Below are 17653 nucleotides of genomic sequence, written 5' to 3' on the forward strand. Positions count from 1 at the left end.
AATGTAAAAGTCATAAATATATATTAATCATGAGATTTTTCTAATAATCAGATTAAATTATGTGAAATGTTGCTTATAAAACAATTGTTTTTCTTGAGAATTTCAATAACCAGTTTTCTGCCTCCTCCTAGAATATTTTTTCAGACTTGCGTGGCATAATTAAAATTACTTTTAAAATGTACTATGATTATTGGCTCTCTGAAACTTTTTTTCAGTTGGGGAAAATAGTTATTTTTATCAGCAAAATCTATGATCAAATTTTGGACAGTTTTATTAGAAATTCTAGTTTTGTTTTAAAATATCAATAAACATAAAAGAAGAAGAAAAGGCTGGTACTAAGTACTTCACAAGTTGGAGGACATGATACCATTGTAGTGCTTTTTGTGCTGGGAACCAGAGTTTTACTTTTAAGAGAGTACCTTTGTTTTCAAATTCAAAAATAGAAAAATTTAGAAGAATTTGGTATAACATGTCCATCAGCTTATTGGTATGATTTTAATATAGTGTTTTCAACCTGAAAATTCTTATGTTTCTTCTTTGCATTATTAGAGTATTATTGATTAGATCCATGTTATATTGAAAAAAATCACACATCTCTTTAAATGCTTAAAGATTTAAGTTCTTGTAGCATATAAAAACCTGCTCTTTGAAGACTTTGCAAAAACAAATTCAGTGGTATATGGCTGTATTTTTGATACAGTCCAGAATGAATTTTCAGATCCCTAAGTGGTTTTTGCTTGTGTAACTTACCAAAGATCATTTCAAAATTTAATCCATTTTATGTTCTTTTAAAAGCAAAAATTTATTATGTATCAGCTTGAGATGGCAAGCTAGTATGTTGAAATAAAATAGGCAATAATAGAATATTGTATTTCTAAGAAGGTTAAAATTTCCAAAATTGTCATACTGTAATGCTAATATTATTAGAGACTCCAGAGGCATTCCAAAGATGCCATTTTGGGGAGTACCATTCCTGGAAAAGTAGACAAAGATTTTAGATATCACATCTTCTGAATTTAGCCCCTCTAAAACATACTAGTGCTTTGACTCTTTCAGCTCTATAGAGTTTATTAATTCAATATTGAGTATTTTTGAAAACACTAAAAATATAAGAAAATGTCACATAAAATTAATTGAATTTAATTCGTCTGTTGCTATTGTTTTATAGAACCAACTACTGAAACAGTATCTCCTAAAAAACCAGAAGAATCTTTTTATAATAACAGCTATAGTCCCTTCCAAGAGGTGCAGACTCCACAGTATTTAAATCCATTCGATGAACCAGAAACCTTTGTAACTTTAAAGGATTCTCCTGCCCAGTCTACAAAAAGAAAAAATATAAGACCTGTGGACATGAGCAAGTACCTCTATGCTGATAGTTCTAAAACTGAAGAAGAAGAGTTGGATGAGTAAGTACATTTCATTTTGCTATCATCATAGGTCAGCCTTTATATTAACTACAGGTACCCTCTGTAATATACCTTTATATGGGTAGAATGAGGTCTGTTGCAATATTAACAGTTTACAAGTTAGTATCTGTCTCATCCCCACCTGAATTTTTATAATCTTGACTTTTAACATCCCACCCTCCTCCACGTGCTTATATACTCTAAACTAACAAATGAGGGAGCGTGTTCCTGGAATCTCTGGTTAGAATTTCTGTAGTGTCTTCCCATAGGACCTCTGTTATAAATGGCACTTGGGTATTTTTAATTGATTATACATTACGCTTCAATTATGTTATGGGTCTGTTGTGGGAACCAAATACATTTATGATATTGATTTGATGAGAGGACTTGTTCAAATGCCAAACAGTGACATCATAACATTTATAAATTAGGAATTGTCCTTTGTGTTATTATCCTTCCCAAATGAGTGTTTTACTGACCACAAGCTCAAGATAAATAGTCAGTGTGATTAGAGCTGCCATTTTATTCAAATCCAGGGTGGGGATAGGAAAACTGTGTATTCACATTATGTTCTGAAGTTGTTATACAGTGTAACCTGTGTGACTACAGACTGTGGCCCTGAGTGTGTTAAAAATCAACAAGCAAAAGTTCTCCTTGTGGCCAGTTAAAAAGAAGCTCTTCAGGCAGGAGGAAAATGACACTACTTGGAGATTTGGATCTATACAAAGGAATGAAGACCACAAGAAATGGCATATATATTAGTATATATAAAATACTTGTCTTATTTTTAACATTTTCTTTAAAATACAACTGACTTTCCCCACAGTCTGGGAAAACATTTGCCAAGGATGTATCTGATAAGGGGCTAATTTCCAAAGTGTACAAAGAACTCATACTACTCAGCAAGAGGAAGACAATCCAATTAAAAAATAGGCAAAGGACCTGAATAGTCACCTCTCCAAAGAGGACATACAGATGGCCAAGAGACAGAAAATGCTCAACATTGCTAATCATCAGAGAGATGCAAATTAAAACCACAATGAGATATCACTTCACCACTGCCAGAATGGCTACCATCAACAAATCAACAAACGACTCATGCTGGTGAGGATGTGGAGAAAGGGGAAGCCTGGTACACTGCTGGTGGTAATGGAGACTGGTGCAACCACTATGGAAAACAGTATGGAGATTCCTCAAAAAATTAAAAATGGAGCTGCCTTTTGACCCAGTGATCCCACTTCTAGGAATATATCCTAAGAATCCTGAAACACTAATCAGAAAGAATATACGCACCCCTATGTTCATAGCAGCACAATTTGCAATAGCTAAGATCTGGAAACAGCCCAAGTGCCCATCAGTAGATGAGTGGATAAAAGAGCTGTGGGACATTCACACCATGGAATACTATGTAGCTGTAAAGAAGGAGGACCTCATACTATTTGTGACAGTATGGAAGGACCTGGAGAATATTATGCTAAGTGAAATAAGCCAGGCAGAGGAAGACAAACATCACATGATCTCACTTATATGTGGAATCTAAAGAACTTAATAAATTGATGAATAGAAATGATTCAGTGACATGGAAGCATGGATCAGACTGACGAATCTCTGAGGGATGGAGGAGGGTGGGTGGGTAGAGGAGGGAGAGATTAACCAAAGAATTTATATGCATATATGCACAACCCAAGGACATGGACAATGGTGGGGAGGGTGGTGGGACGGAGTGGAATGGATCATTGGGGAGAAAAAGGGACATCTGTAATATTTTAAATGAAAATAAATAAATAAATAAAATACAACTGACTTTAAAGTTTAAATAATATATTCTGTGTTTTATAACATGTATAGAAAATAACAGCCTTAAAAACGGACAATTATGACAATTTAGCATAAAAGCTGAGAGTGGGAAATTGAAGAGTGCTGTTTTAAGCTTCTTAAACATAATGTTACTTGAAGATATACTGTTTTTTTTACAGATGACATAATTGTTTATGTAGAAAATCATAAGGAATCTTCAAAAAGTTTACCAGAACTAAAAAGCAAATTTGTTAATGTTACAGGATATGAGATCAATATAAAAATTTTATTATATTTTTCTATAGTAACAATGGAATACCAGAAATAGAAAAATTTTAAACACCATATACAAAAGCATACAATAAAGCCCTCGGGGATAAATTTGAAGAAAATGTGCAATAACTGTATGCGGAAAGCAACAAGCATTGCTAAGAGCAAATAAAGAGAGAAATCAAATGGACAGAAATACTGTGGCCATGGATTCAAATTGCTCTATACATTCAGTGCTATCCCAATCAAAATTTTGATGTACTTTTTTGTAATAATTGATAAGCTAATTCTAAAATATATATGGAAATGCAAGGGACCTAGAATAGTCAGAATAATTTTGAAAAAGAACCAAGTTGGGGGACTTACACTTCCCAATTTCAAGACTCATTAACCAAGACATTGTGATATTGTCTTAAAAGTAGACATATAGGTGAAAAGAAGAGAATAAGAAAGTCTAGAAATAAGTCCACACATGTATTGCCAATTGGTTTTTGACAAAGTTAGCAAGGGAAGTTAGTTAGGAAATGATAGTCTTTACAACAAATACTGCTAGAACAAGTAGATTTCCATATCCCACCCCCACTCTCCCACCCCCACAAAAAAACCCTTATGTCACACCATGTACAAAATTTAACTAAAAATAGATTATACACCTAAAAATAAGAACTAAAACATTGGAACTTCTAGAAGAAAGAGTAGGAGAAAATCTTAGTGACTTTAGGTTAAGTAAAATTTTTAAAATAGGATGCAAAAATCAAAGGAAGAATCTTTAATTAAGACACCATCAAAATTTAAAACTTACTCTCTTAAAAAAACACAAAAATGAAAAGGCATGTCATGGTTTGGCAGAAATTCTTTGTAAAACATATATTTGGCAAAAGACTTTTTTTAGCCCAATAATAGACAAACTTTTTTTCAAGAGGGAAAGATTTGAACAAAAATTTCACAAAAGGAAATATAAGAATGGCCAATGTGCATACAAAAAGATGCTCAACACCTTAGTCATCAAGGAAATGCAAATTAAAACTAAATAAGATACCACTACACACCCACTTGAATTGCTAAAGTTCACTCTCAAGTGACACTCTCAAGATCCATCTATGTTGTTGCAAATGGCAGCATTTCATCTTTTCTTATGGCTAAGTAGTATTCCATTGTATATATGTACCACATCTTTATCCAGTCATCTGTTGAAGGACACTTAAGTGTGATACAGCCATTTTAAAAAACAATTTTGGTAGTTTCTTAAAAAGTTAAACATATACCTGTCATTTGACCCAGCAATTCCATTTCTAGGTACTATACACCCAAAAGGAATAAAAGCATATGTCCACAAAAAAGATATGTACATGAATATTTTAACGCCTTTATTTATCATAATAGCAAAATAGAGGAATAACTCAAATGTCCATCAGTAGGCAAATGGATAAACAAATTGTGGTATACCCATAGAATAGAATACTACTCAGTAATAAGAAATAAATGATTTTTCTGAATTTTATTTTTCAATTACAGTTGACATTTAGTATTTTATATTAGTTTCATGTACAGCATAGTGGTTAGACTATTATATAATTACTGAAGTGATCCCCCAAATAATTCTAGTACCTACTTCACACCATACATAGCTATCACAATATTATTGACTATATTCCTTATGCTGTACTTTATATCCGGCGACTATTTTGTAACTACCAATTTGTACTTCTTAGTCTCTTTACCTTTTTCACCCCAACTCCTGTCTCATCTGGCAACCCTCATTTTATTCTCTGCATCTATGAGTCTGTTTTTGTTGTTTGTTTTGGTCTTTAGATTCCACATATAAGTGAAATCATGGTATTTGTCTTTCTTTGTCTGACTTATTTCACTTAGTGTAATAGCCTCTAGGTCCATCCACACTGTGGTAAATGGTAAAATTTCATTCCTTTTTATGGCCAAGTAATATTCCATTGTATATATGTACCACCACTTTTTTATCCACTCGTCTGATGATGGGCACTTGGGTTGCTTTTATGTCTTTGCTATTGTAAATAACACTGCAATGAATAAATGGGTGGATAAATTCTATCTAATTAGTGTTTTGGATTTTTTCAGATATATACCCAGAAGTGGAATTGCTGGGTCATAAGGAAGTTCCATTTTTAATTTTTTGAATACCTCCATACTGCTTTCCATAATGGCCACACCAATCTGCATTCCCACCAACAGTGCACAAAGATTCCCTTTTCTTTACATCCTCACCAAGACTTTGTTTATGTTGATTTATTGATGATAGCCATTCTGATGGGTGGGAGGTGATATTTCATTGTGGTTTTAATTTTCATTTCTCTGATGATTAGTGACATTGAGCATCTTTTCATATGTCTATTGGCCATTTATATGTCCTCTTTGGAGAAGTATCTATTCAGGTTCTCTGCCCATTTTTAAATTAGATTGTTGTTGTTTTTTTGGTGTTGAGTTATATGCGTTCTTTATGTTTTGGATATTAACCCCTCATCAGATATATTATTGGTGAATATCTTTTTTTTTTATTCAATAGGTTGCCTTTTTGTTTTGTTAGTGGTTTCCTTTGCTATCCAAAAACTTTTTCGTTTGATGTAGTCCCATTTGTTTATTTTTTCTTTTGTTTCCATTGCCTGAGAATATATATCAGAAAAAAATATGAAAAGAAATGTCAGAGATTTTACTCTCTGTTTTCTTCTAGGATTTTTATGGTTTCAATTCTTCCATTTAAGTCTTTAAATTAATTTTGAGTTTCTTCTCGCTTGTGGTGTCAGAGGTGGTTTTGTTTCATTTTTTTGCATGTATCTGTCCAGTTTTCCCAGCAGCATTTATTGAACAGACTGTCTTGCCTCCTTTGTCATAGATTAATTGACCATATAGGCGTAGGTTTATTTCTGGGCTCTCTATTATTTTCCATTGATTTGTGTGTCTATTTTTGTGCAGTACCATGTTGTTTTGATTGCTATGGGCTTGTAGTATAATTTAATATCAGGTAGTGTGATCTCTCCAGCCTTTTTTTTCCCCCTTCAAGATTGCTTTGGCTATTCAGGGTCTTTTGTGGTTAACATAAATTTTTGAGATTATTCTAGTTCTCTGAAAAATGCTGTTGGTATTTTGATAGGTATTGCATTGAATCTGTAGATTGCTTTTCATAGAATGGACATTTTAATGATGTTAATTCTTCCTGTCCATGAGCATACTATATGTTTCTATTTAAGGAAGAAACAAACGTGATACATGTATACATGTATAAATCTAAGAGAAATGAAGAGCACAAGAAATGTCAAATATAGTAGTATATATTAAATACTTGTCTGATGTTTTAAAATCTCTTTACAATGTAATTGACTTTAAAGTTTAAGTAATAATATAATGTGTAGAAGTAAAATGTCCCAAAACTACATAAAATGAACAGTGATTGAGGAACATAGGTGCTGTTTGACTTAGAAAAGAGATGATTTAGTAATAACCAAACTCAAATATATAAAATATTTGTTTGAAGAATGAGGTAGTTGGCTTGTTTTCTGTTGCTTTGAAACTGTATTTCTCAATCTTTTCCCGTTTTACAACAGGTAGCTAATGACTCTCACATATGCTACATGCTTCCATCTACACAGCTAGGTTTTGATAAAACCTAAAAAATTTCTAACCTCCCATAAGTATGTAGAATTACATCATAACAGTATAATTCCAAAACCAAGTTGAGCTTGTAATACTAATAACTATACAGTGATTGAAAAAGTTGGCTCAACTCTTGCTAAAGTTATTATATTTGTTTTCTTTGAAATAGCTAATGTATAATCAAAATAAAATTTCTCATGGGTGGTGTAGGTGCTGAGTAATAGCCACACACCTAGAGTATTTGAATGTCAATGCAAACTTTAAGTACAAGCGTTCAGTCATTCCAAGATGCCTGGGTATTACACAATACACACACACCCTGCTCTCTCCTATTAACAAATTAAAGAGACATCTAATGTTTGCTTAAACTTTTAATATGTCTTAATAAAAACTAAAATCAGAATGATTGGGTGTTTCCTTTGACCATTCTTTTATCCACATGAAAGTCACAGTATTTATAAATTTCCCTTGAATAAAGAACATTCTAAATTGTTAAATCATCTGAGGTTATCAGAGAGTGCCTGTAAACACTCCTGCTTTTCTTTGTAGGAATATATACACAAATTCTAAAGATTGCTCATCAGCTAATGTGAGAATCCAGGAAGAACTCTCTTTGTATTAAATTCCTTATTTGGTATTTCTCATCCTTTTCTCCCCAAAGTTTATGTAGGTATAACTTCAGTAACAGAAATATTCCAGAATTTGTTTACTACAATAGTAAGCTTATGTATGACCTTTCAAATCAAGTGAAAAGCGTATATGACTCATCTTTCCTTACCAAACCCTCCTGTATCCTCTGACCTAAAACTAGCATAGATAAATAGTGCTGAGTCCTATGATGTATAAAGTAATCTTTAGAACCTAAGCATATCTATAAGCCCAAGAGAAAGTATATAGCTTTCAGTGCTTTTAGTGCATGTCCTTTACACTTAGCAGCTGTGTGGATTTCTTAGTTCTTTCATGTTTGGGGATTAGTTCAGCCATTCCAGTTTATGTAGCAAAAATGAAAATTGATAAAACAATAATATATATTTAAAACATTTGTGAAGTGATTTTTGAAGTCCAGCATGAATCATTTCTGGTATTGTGTGCCAGTTTTTCAAGGAAAATTGTCATTGAATTTTATTCAGAGATGCTACACACTTATTTTTATAAATTTGGATTGTTTTCCCAAAGAAACAAATTTTCAAAGTAACAGGGAAAAACTATAAACTTTGCTATACCCCTGCTTCATATTTTATTATGTTTTCAGTATGCTTATTAATCCTATTTCTAATAACCCTATAGATTTTCTATCTATAACTTTTTTTCTGGGTGAATTATTTTCTAAACAATGTGTAATGTCATTTGAAATTATTCTGTCCAATTTTCCGCTTAATATAACTGATGAATTTTTAATTCACAATGAGTTAATAACATAACTAATCTATTAATTCAAGTATACAGAACAAGGATAAAAATAATTCTTTTTTATTTAGAGTGATGTAGGAAGCCCTGAAATAGATTATTCAAATCCTAGATGATCAACAGAATGTGAAAATTATGGTAATTCCTTAAATAATTTTTCTTTACTAAAAGTATTGTTTAAATATTTTTAAATACATTAATCAACAGTTACATAACTTGTTATTATAGAGAAGGGAGCAGTTCCACAATAATATATATTATTCACTTTTTATAGCATTTTTTATTGAGATACAAGTCACATAACATAAAACTCCACATTTTAAGGTATATACTTCAATGATTTTTAGTTAATTCACTGTGTTGTGAAACTATCACAACTGTCTAATTCCAGAACATTTTCATCACCCCAAAAAAGGAATTTCATACCTATTAGTTAGTCCCTATTCCTCCCTTCTCCCATCTCCTGAAAATCACTAATCTACTTTCCTTCCATATGAATTTGACTATTCTGGACACTTCATGTAAATATGAGCATATCCCTTTCATTCTTCAAGAGTAGGAAATTCAGTATTAGTCAGGAAAGTCTGATCCCCAAGGAGAATCACTCAAATCCCTTAGAAATAGAAGTTTCTAGTCCCTATTCTGAGTTAGTACGTAATCAGTGGTGGTGCCTAGCACGCTGTTCTTTCACAGGTGGATTATAAGTGTGTAGAGATACTGATTCCCTTAGTCCTTCTAGTGGCCATGCATGTTCCAGGGTAGCTGGAGTCGCTGGTAACTCTGTTTTCCAGCAACTTCCTGTGTTTCCTCTAACATGTCATACAAGTTTTATTTTTCACTGCATGGTATAGTTAAAATAGATTGGGAAGCATAGCTCTAATTGTTTTAAGAAAATGTCCATTTTAATTATGTTTTTAGTAATATGAGTCTCAGGAACCAACTTTGAAAGTCAGTTGATCTGAGCTTTTTTCCTACTTGTATTTACCTTCTCTATACAAAGAATACCAGTATTCAAGTGGTTATAGAGGGAGACCTGTGTGGTTAGAAGCAGGCAGAGAGACATGAATAAAAAGGACAATATTTAGATACATTTGTGTTGCATACTAAATGTTTTATAAAAGTTGCATGCAACTGAGTATTGTAAATTCGGTTAGAATTTCCTATTTTAAGGAATTTCATTTATTTTTTCTGAGCACAAATCCTTTTGTAATGTAAAAATCTATCCTCTAACACTTTTGAGTTTTTCTTAAAACTAGCCATAGTTACATATCAAATTTTTTTTTTTTAAATATATCTTTATTGATTTCAGAGAGAGGAAAGGAGAGGGAGAGAGAGATAGAAACATCAATGATGAGAGAGTCATTGATCGAGCCTGCAACTGGGCATGTGCCCTGACCGGGAGTTGAACCCCGATCGCCTAGATCCTAGGTCGACGCTCAACTGCTGAGCCACACCCGGCCGGGCAGTTACATAGCAAATTTTTTTAAATTTATTTAAAAAAAATTTTCCGTGTTGTTTAAAATATTACAGATATGCCACCTTTTTTATCCCCATTGATCCCCTCCCCCCTGCACCCCCCCCTCCCCCAGGCCTTCATCACACTATTGTATGAGTCCATGGGGTATGCATATATGCATATAAGTTCTTTGATTAATCTCTCCCCACCCACTCTCCCACTCCTGCCTCCTCCTTCCCACTGAGATTCCTCAGTCCGTTCCATGCTTCTGTGTCTCTGGGTCTATTTTGTTCCTCAGCCTGTTTTGTTTATTAGAGTCCACGTATGAGTGAGATCATATAAAGCTGAACGAGGAAGAATCAGAAAACCTGAATAGGTTAATAACAACTGGTGAAATCAAAGCAGTAATAAAAAAACCTCCCAGCAAACAAAAGCTCTGGTCCAGACAACTTCACAGGAGAGCTTTCTGATTCTTTAAGTTGTAGGGTTAGATAGTTTACTAAAAATTTTTCTTCCTTTTTGAGGTAGGCCTGTAGTGCTTTGAACTTCCCTCTTAGGACTGCTTTTGCTGTGTCCCATAGATTTTGGGTTGTTGTGTGTTCCTTTTCATTTGTTTCCAGGAAGTTTTTGATTTCTTTCTTGATCTTATGAGTAACCCATTCATTGTTTAATAATGTGTTATTTAGTCTCCATGTGTTTGAATGTTTTTGAGTGTTTTTACTATAGTTGATTTCTAATTTCATGCCCTTGTGATCTGAGATGCTTGATATGATTTCAGTCTTCTTGACCTTGTAGAGACTTGTTTTGTGTCCTAACATGTGGTCTGTCTTTGAGCATGACCCATGTGCACTTGAGAGGAATGTATATTCTGCAGCTTTGGGGTGAAATGTTCTGTGAATATCACTTAAATACATCTGATCTAGTGTGCCATTTAGAGTCACTGTTTCTGTGTTGACCTTTTGTCTGGAAGATCTATCCAGTGAAGTCAGCGGGGTGTTAAAGTCCATGACTATGACTGTATTGCTATTGATCTTTCCCTTAAAGTCCTTAAGGTTATTATTGATAGGACCGTATTTGTTGCCATTTTAATTCTTTAGGCCTATGTTTCTCTCTCTGTTTGTTCTTATTACAGCAGTCCCTTTAACATTTCTTGCAATGCTTCTATTTCTGCCTCTAATTACAGCAGTCCCTTTAACATTTCCTGCAGTGCTGGTTTGGTGGTGATAAACTCCTTTAGCCTTTTTTTGTCTGGGAAGGTCACCATCTATTTTTTGTCTGGGAAGCTCACCATCTATTTTGAATGATAGCCTTGCTGGATAGAGTAGTCTCGATTTCATATCCTTGTTTTGCATCACCTTGAATAATACTTCATAGCATTCCCTTCTTCTGGCCTGTAGGGTTTCTGATGAGAAGTCAGCTGAGCCTTATGGGAGCTTCATTGTAGGTAACAGATTGCTTTTCTTTTGCTGCCTTTAGTATTCTCTCTCTGTCTTGAATGTTTGGCATTTTAATTATGATGTGTCTGCGCGTGCTCCTCTTTGGATTCTTCTTGCTTGGGACTCTCTGTGCCTCCTGTATTTGTGTCACTTTTTCCTTCACCAGGTTAGGGAAATTTTCTGTCATCATTTCTTCAAAGAGGTTCTCTAACCCTTGTTTTCAGCCTCCTCTGGCACTCCTATGATGAGAATGTTGTTACATTTCATGTGGTCCCACAGCTCCCTTAGACTGTCTTCCTGTTTTTTAATTGTGTTTTCTTTTTGGATCTCTAATTGAGTGATTTTTTTCTACCCTGTCTTCTGATTCACTAATCTGAGCCTTCGCTTCCTCTAATCTGCTGTTTATTCCTTCCAATGTATTCTTTATTTCTGCTTTGTCGTTCTTAATTTCCTTCATAGTTTCCATGTCTTTTTTCATGCTGTCTAGTATCCTTACAATCAGTATTCTGAACTCTATATCTGATAGATTGCTTATCATCATTTCATTTAGCTCTTTTTCTGGAGACTTCTCTTGTTCTTTATTTTGGAGCTTGTTTTTTATGTCTCTCCATTTTGGCTGCATATTTGGGTTTGTTACTTTGTATTAGGTAGGCCTGCTAGACTTTCAGTCTTTTTGGAGAGTCTCTGGTGCACGCCGATGTTACACGCAGCTTGTGACTGCCTTATGTACCCTGTTTGTAGCTGTCAACAACCTACAGCTTGAGGTCCCCTCTGTTGGGCTGGGTGTATTTTGACAGGACCAAGATGCACACCAAAGTCTGCTTTTCCAAGGTCTGGGTCCAGAAGCAGATCAAGCAAAGACTCAGAGCACTATGAGGTCTACCTCTAACTGCAGGTTGATTAATCTGATTCTCTTAATGAGCTTCAGGCTGTGAAGGGTGGGGTGGGGTGGCTGATTATTATCAGTCTTTTAATGAGCCTCAGCTGTAGAAACTCCAGGGGGTAGCAGGGAGAGGTTTTCCAGCTGGGTGGGGCAATTGCTTCCCCCTCAAGCAAAAGCTGCTTGGAAGGTAAATATCTGCTTGTGAAAGATGTCCTGTGCAGTATGAGGGAATGACTCAGCACAGGAATCCAGAGGGGTGCCTTCTGAGCTCTATCTCCAGAGCCCACAACTCTAGATTCTCCTTACACAGCTCCAATCTACTCCACCCTCCCTCTGCTGGAGCCCAAGGTGAGTGGCTGCACACAAAAATTTGTGCATTGGCTCTTTAAGAGGGCACCTGCATTTCCAGCCCTCTCTCCCTGACAGACAGAAACCCAGTTGCTTTTCACAGCCAAATGTTATGTGGGCACCTTTCTCAGTTCTGGTGCTCTTGGCTGGGAAGCACATCCTGGGGTTTAAGCCCCAGAGTCCTCAGTGGGAACTCCCCATAGTTGAGATATCCCTCGGACCCTCAGCAGCTGCCTGTGGGAGCCCAGCCAGCCCTCTCTCACCTCCGCACTTCCTACCAGTCTCTGGGTTGTCTCCACTTTTCCTCCTTGGTTATGAGGGTGCTGTCCAGCTTGTCTTCAGTTGGAGTTGATTATTCAGGATGATTTTTCTATATTTTAGTTGTAATTCCAGTTTGATCCTGGAAGAGTGTCAGTGTAGCTATACTACTCAGACTGCTGCCATCTTTAATCTCCTATGTAACAAATTAATAATGATGATTATTGTAGTAGCTACCATCTTACAAACCACTATGGAAATTTGTTATAGAGATTTAACCAGGAATAATTTTTTTAAATATCACCCAATTAATTCACATAACTGAATTAACTCTGTTAGATTGAAGTGGGTCTGTTAGTCCTGAATTATCAGTTGACAAGTAGTAAGTTTTGGTGTGGAAAGATTTTTTTCTTTTCTAAGTTTTGGAATTTAAAAGAAATTTTTGTTTTTATCCTGTTTCTTTATATTTACCTCTCTTTGAACTACTTTTAGAGTTTGAAAACAGCTATATTGAGTTATTGATAAAATTAGTAGAAAAAATAAGATTGTTGTAAGGATTAAAGAGATTAATACATGTAGAACACTTAAAACAGTAACTAGCATGGTGTAAGCACTTTTTAAATGTCAATAGTGTTGTTGGCAAGCCGTCCATTCTAGAGTGGTTTTGATAACTTTTTACCTGTTTTCAAAGAGAATGTTCAGCTTTTTAAAAACAACTTGTTATTTAACATTGTGCCTTGCTTTGATTTCCCCAAGTTCTTCACTAGGCAAGAATATTTTGGTCTGAAAGACTAATTTTCAAGTACATATCTATATATCTACTTTCTGTTCTTTTTCTCTTGAATGCATAGACATAAGAAGAGGAAGAAAGGGGAATAGGTTTCTATGTAGGTGCCAACTCCACTCAGTTAAAACCAACTTCCCTGAGCAAAGCTGAGAGAGATTCTGAGACTGTACTCCAGCTCAATGGGAAGGAGCCATATGATTCTAACTGTTGTTATGAGTACAGAGTGAGAGTAACATTACAAATATGATGTATTTTGCATCTTTGATTTAGATATACTTGGTAACCAGATTCTCAGGTGACTGTAGATATAAGTCCCTAGGCAGAGCTATAGATATTGGTTGTAGTTCTAAGTGAGTCTGGTACTATTGTAGTTCAAATAACATGCACAATTGAAACACAGGGCTATCACCCATACAGGCCTAATATGACTTAGGTGGAATTCCCTTGGTGTATATAATCACTGTGTTTGAGTGACCTTGTACTTAGATTTGTAGACTCAGAAATTCTATTGTTACTGTGCACCCAGGATATTAGATTCTAGGGAAATGACTAGTGTTGAAAAAATTGCAACAAACTAAAAAATAAGAACCAGGATAACAGTATGTTATTGAATAATAGGAGGGAAAATCATCATATTCACCAGATAATTTATAAATAATTATTGAGAAAAAATTCATTTGCTCATAAAGGGAGTTAACAAGGAAGATTTTCTGCCTGGGCCTAGACTCTACATGGAGAAAGAAAAAGTCTTCCCTGAGAAATTATAAGCACAGGCCTACTCTAATGTAGATTTGATATATTGACAGGATTGTCTGTGAACCTCCAAGCTAAGAAAGTAACATATAAAGCGCCTCCTAAAGTACTTGGCAAATGCAAGTACATCAGTACATAAAACACTCTGAAGAGAGACACTCCCAGCTCAGATTACAAAGTATTTCCTCAGATTAAGCTCTGAATTTACAATCTAGAGTTACAAAACACACAAGGAAACAGTTTACTAAGAGAAAGGGGAGACAAAAGAAACACCAGGATTATATATGTAAGAACTTCAAATAATAAATTTATCAGATAGAGACTTATAAAATGAATATATTTAAATGATTAAAGACTCAAAACTCTGTACCTGAGGCATTATACACAAAGCCATATGAAGAAATATGCTTATTAAAATTTTAAATTCAACTTAAAAAGTTATATTAGAAACAGATGAAGAGAGAAAATGTTAACTGGATTATAGATGTGAGGAAATTATCCAGAATATAGCACAGGAGGAACAAAAATTTATAAAAATATGAAGGAGAGAGATAGGTCAATATATTCCTAATAAGATTTTCTAAGGAAGAGAATAGAGAAAGTAAAGAAGAGTCTATCAAAGAGATAATGGTGATAATTTTTCATAAATAATGAAACAATGAATCTTCAGACTCAGGAAATATAAAGTGTCTGAAACAGGAAAAATTAAAAAAAATTCACATCTACACATAGCATAGTAAAATTGCTCAAATGCAGAAATAAAGAGAAGATCTTAACAGCAACCAGAGAGAAAAGATGACTTACAAAATAGCAATAATATGTTGGCAGTGGGCTAATATCTTCAAAATGCTGAAGTGAGTTAAGTGACTATTAGAATTCTCTACCCAGCTAAACTATCATTATCATTTCAGGCTGAAATAAAGACTTTTTTTTTTTTTTAAATATATCTTTTTTACTTCAGAGAGAGAAAGGGAGAGAGGGAGATAGAAATATCAATGATAAGAGAGTCATCATTGATCGGCTGCCTCCTGCACACACCCCTGACTAGGGACTGAGCCCACAACCTGGGCATGTGCCCTGACCAGGAATCGAACTGTGATTTCCTGGATTCCTGGATCCCAGGTTGATGCCTAACCACTGAGCCATGCCTGGCTGAGCAATAAAGACATTTTTAGCTCTTGGGAGAATTTACTACACTAATAGAACCTCACTGAATGAATCTGTAAAAGATGTTCCCTAATAAGAAAGGAATTTAACACAGAAGAAGGGATGAAATGCAAGGGAAAAAATGTTTGGTGTGGGGAATATTAAAAAACAAATCTATACTTCCACATCTAATTTCTTTTTCCTTGGGTGTGGACAATATGTAGGATTTACTATTATTAAAAACATTTCCCTGAGGGTCTAGATGTAATAAGAGCTGGGTTCACCTTATGTTATAAAAAATTAAAAAATACTTTTTAAAAGGGAAACATTTTATTGTTAATGGTTAACAGAACACAAGGTTAAAAGTAATTGTTTCCAAATTGTAGGTTATCAGTGGTTTGGGTTTTTCCTTAACTGTTTTCAGTATTTTCTAGTGTTATAAATGAACGTTTATTATTTTACTTAGATATAATCTATTTCTAAAGAGACGTTTAACAGTAATTCTTCTTTCATTTAGATCAAATCCTTTTTATGAACCTAAACCAACTCTTCCTCCAAATAATTTGATAAATACAATTCAAGAACTGGAAACTGAAAAGAGAGTGAAAAGAAAAGCCCCAGCCCCACCAGTCATCTCACCAAAGACAGGTGGAGTAAATGAAAACACAGTTGTTTCTGCGGGAAGAGATCTCTCTACTTCTCCTAAGGTAGGAGTCTATTCTTAGTAAAACCTGTGGTAACATTTGGTCTTTCCCCCATGCAATTTAATTAAAATTAAGACAAGTCATTGTTAGCTATTTTTGATGAGTTAAAACTGAAAGCTCATTAAGCAACATTATATATATGTTTGGGAAATTACATTTTTATAGCATAGTATGGATTGAATAGTTTGGGTGAAGATTTGTTTTTTAAATGCTATTTTGAAATCAGAAGAAGAGAGGCATTATAATTTTATGGTTGGTGATTTAAAGAGGATACTCTGAAGCAGCTAGCTAGGTGTGAAGGACAGCTTACAGTTATATAGAAGGAGTAGAAGTCATCCTTTGAGAAATGCTCTGGAAATATTAAGGCTCAGTGCAGAGAAATGCTGTGTTGAAGAATTTCAATAGTTCACTTTGATTTATGTCAACTTATAATTTTGGCCTTACTGTCTTTTTAATTTTTTTTTTTTTTTTACAACTTTTAATGCATAATAACTGTGGAAAGGTAAAACAGTGTTCGTACAATGTCTGAAGCTTTTAAATAGTTTGATTGCAAATAGTATTATATGTTCCATATGTAAGGTAGAAATGTTGGATTTAGCAAGTTCTTTTTGGGTAAATAACTTTTGCTCATCTACTCATGGGTGTTTTGTTGTTTTTACCATATTACATTATGTAATTCTCACAGGTAGTTAAGGGGAAAGTAAGATAAACTTGAACTCAGAGGGGTAAAGTAAAAGTCACAGGTTCCCCAACCACTGGAGACAGGATTGGAGCTAGAATTTTTAATTGTGTGATATCTGAACACTGCTCCACCTCAGGTGCCTGGGCTGCTGCTTTTCTCAAGGACATTGAGGTTCAGTAGTTTTCTCTTGGATTTTTTACTTCATTCTGTGGCCTTCATTAAGTGCCAGAGTTCTGAAATAGCTTATTTGCCTGTATTTTTATTGTTTTAGAGGGAGATTGAGTTTACTGAGGGTCTTTACTGTGTTATTCCAAAAGTTGGTCTCTAGATGTGTGTGTTTATATCAGGTTTGTGTGTGTGTGGTTTTTTTTTACCGTGTAACTTTAGGAGAAGGAACTAGGACTAAATTCTGTCTTGCAGTTGTCTAGGGAAAGGATGTGTGTGGGGGACTCTACATGAAAGTAGCAAGTAGTAGAAATATAAAGTAAAGGAGATGGCCAATTCCTGTACCCAATGGGGGAGAGCGGAGGAAGACAGTAACAGGGGCACTAGTCAGAATCAAGAAGCTACTTAGGTCCTTTATCCATTCTAATCATCAAGAATACCTAAACCTATCCCTTATGACTCCGAATCTCTACTCCATGGCCTGCTCCTTGCCCATCCTCTTCTGTATTCCATTAGGAGTTTGAAGCT

The 17653-nt window shown here is 34.6% G+C and overlaps 1 protein-coding gene across 8 annotated transcripts in view; it reads left to right on the forward strand.

The window, feature by feature from the left end:
- Positions 1 to 17653, forward strand: part of EHBP1 (EH domain binding protein 1) — a 279331-nt gene that overhangs the window by 114559 nt on the left and 147119 nt on the right. For all 8 annotated transcript variants that reach the window (XM_081157052.1, XM_081157055.1, XM_081157057.1 and 5 more), the window contains 2 exons: positions 1169 to 1409; positions 16092 to 16281. In XM_081157052.1, coding sequence (XP_081013178.1) covers positions 1169 to 1409; positions 16092 to 16281 — 431 coding nt within the window. The remainder of the gene's footprint in view (positions 1 to 1168; positions 1410 to 16091; positions 16282 to 17653) is intronic.

This window comes from Miniopterus schreibersii (assembly GCF_964146895.1).
Source record: "Miniopterus schreibersii genome assembly, chromosome: 13".
Classification (NCBI taxonomy): Eukaryota; Metazoa; Chordata; class Mammalia; order Chiroptera; family Miniopteridae; genus Miniopterus; species Miniopterus schreibersii.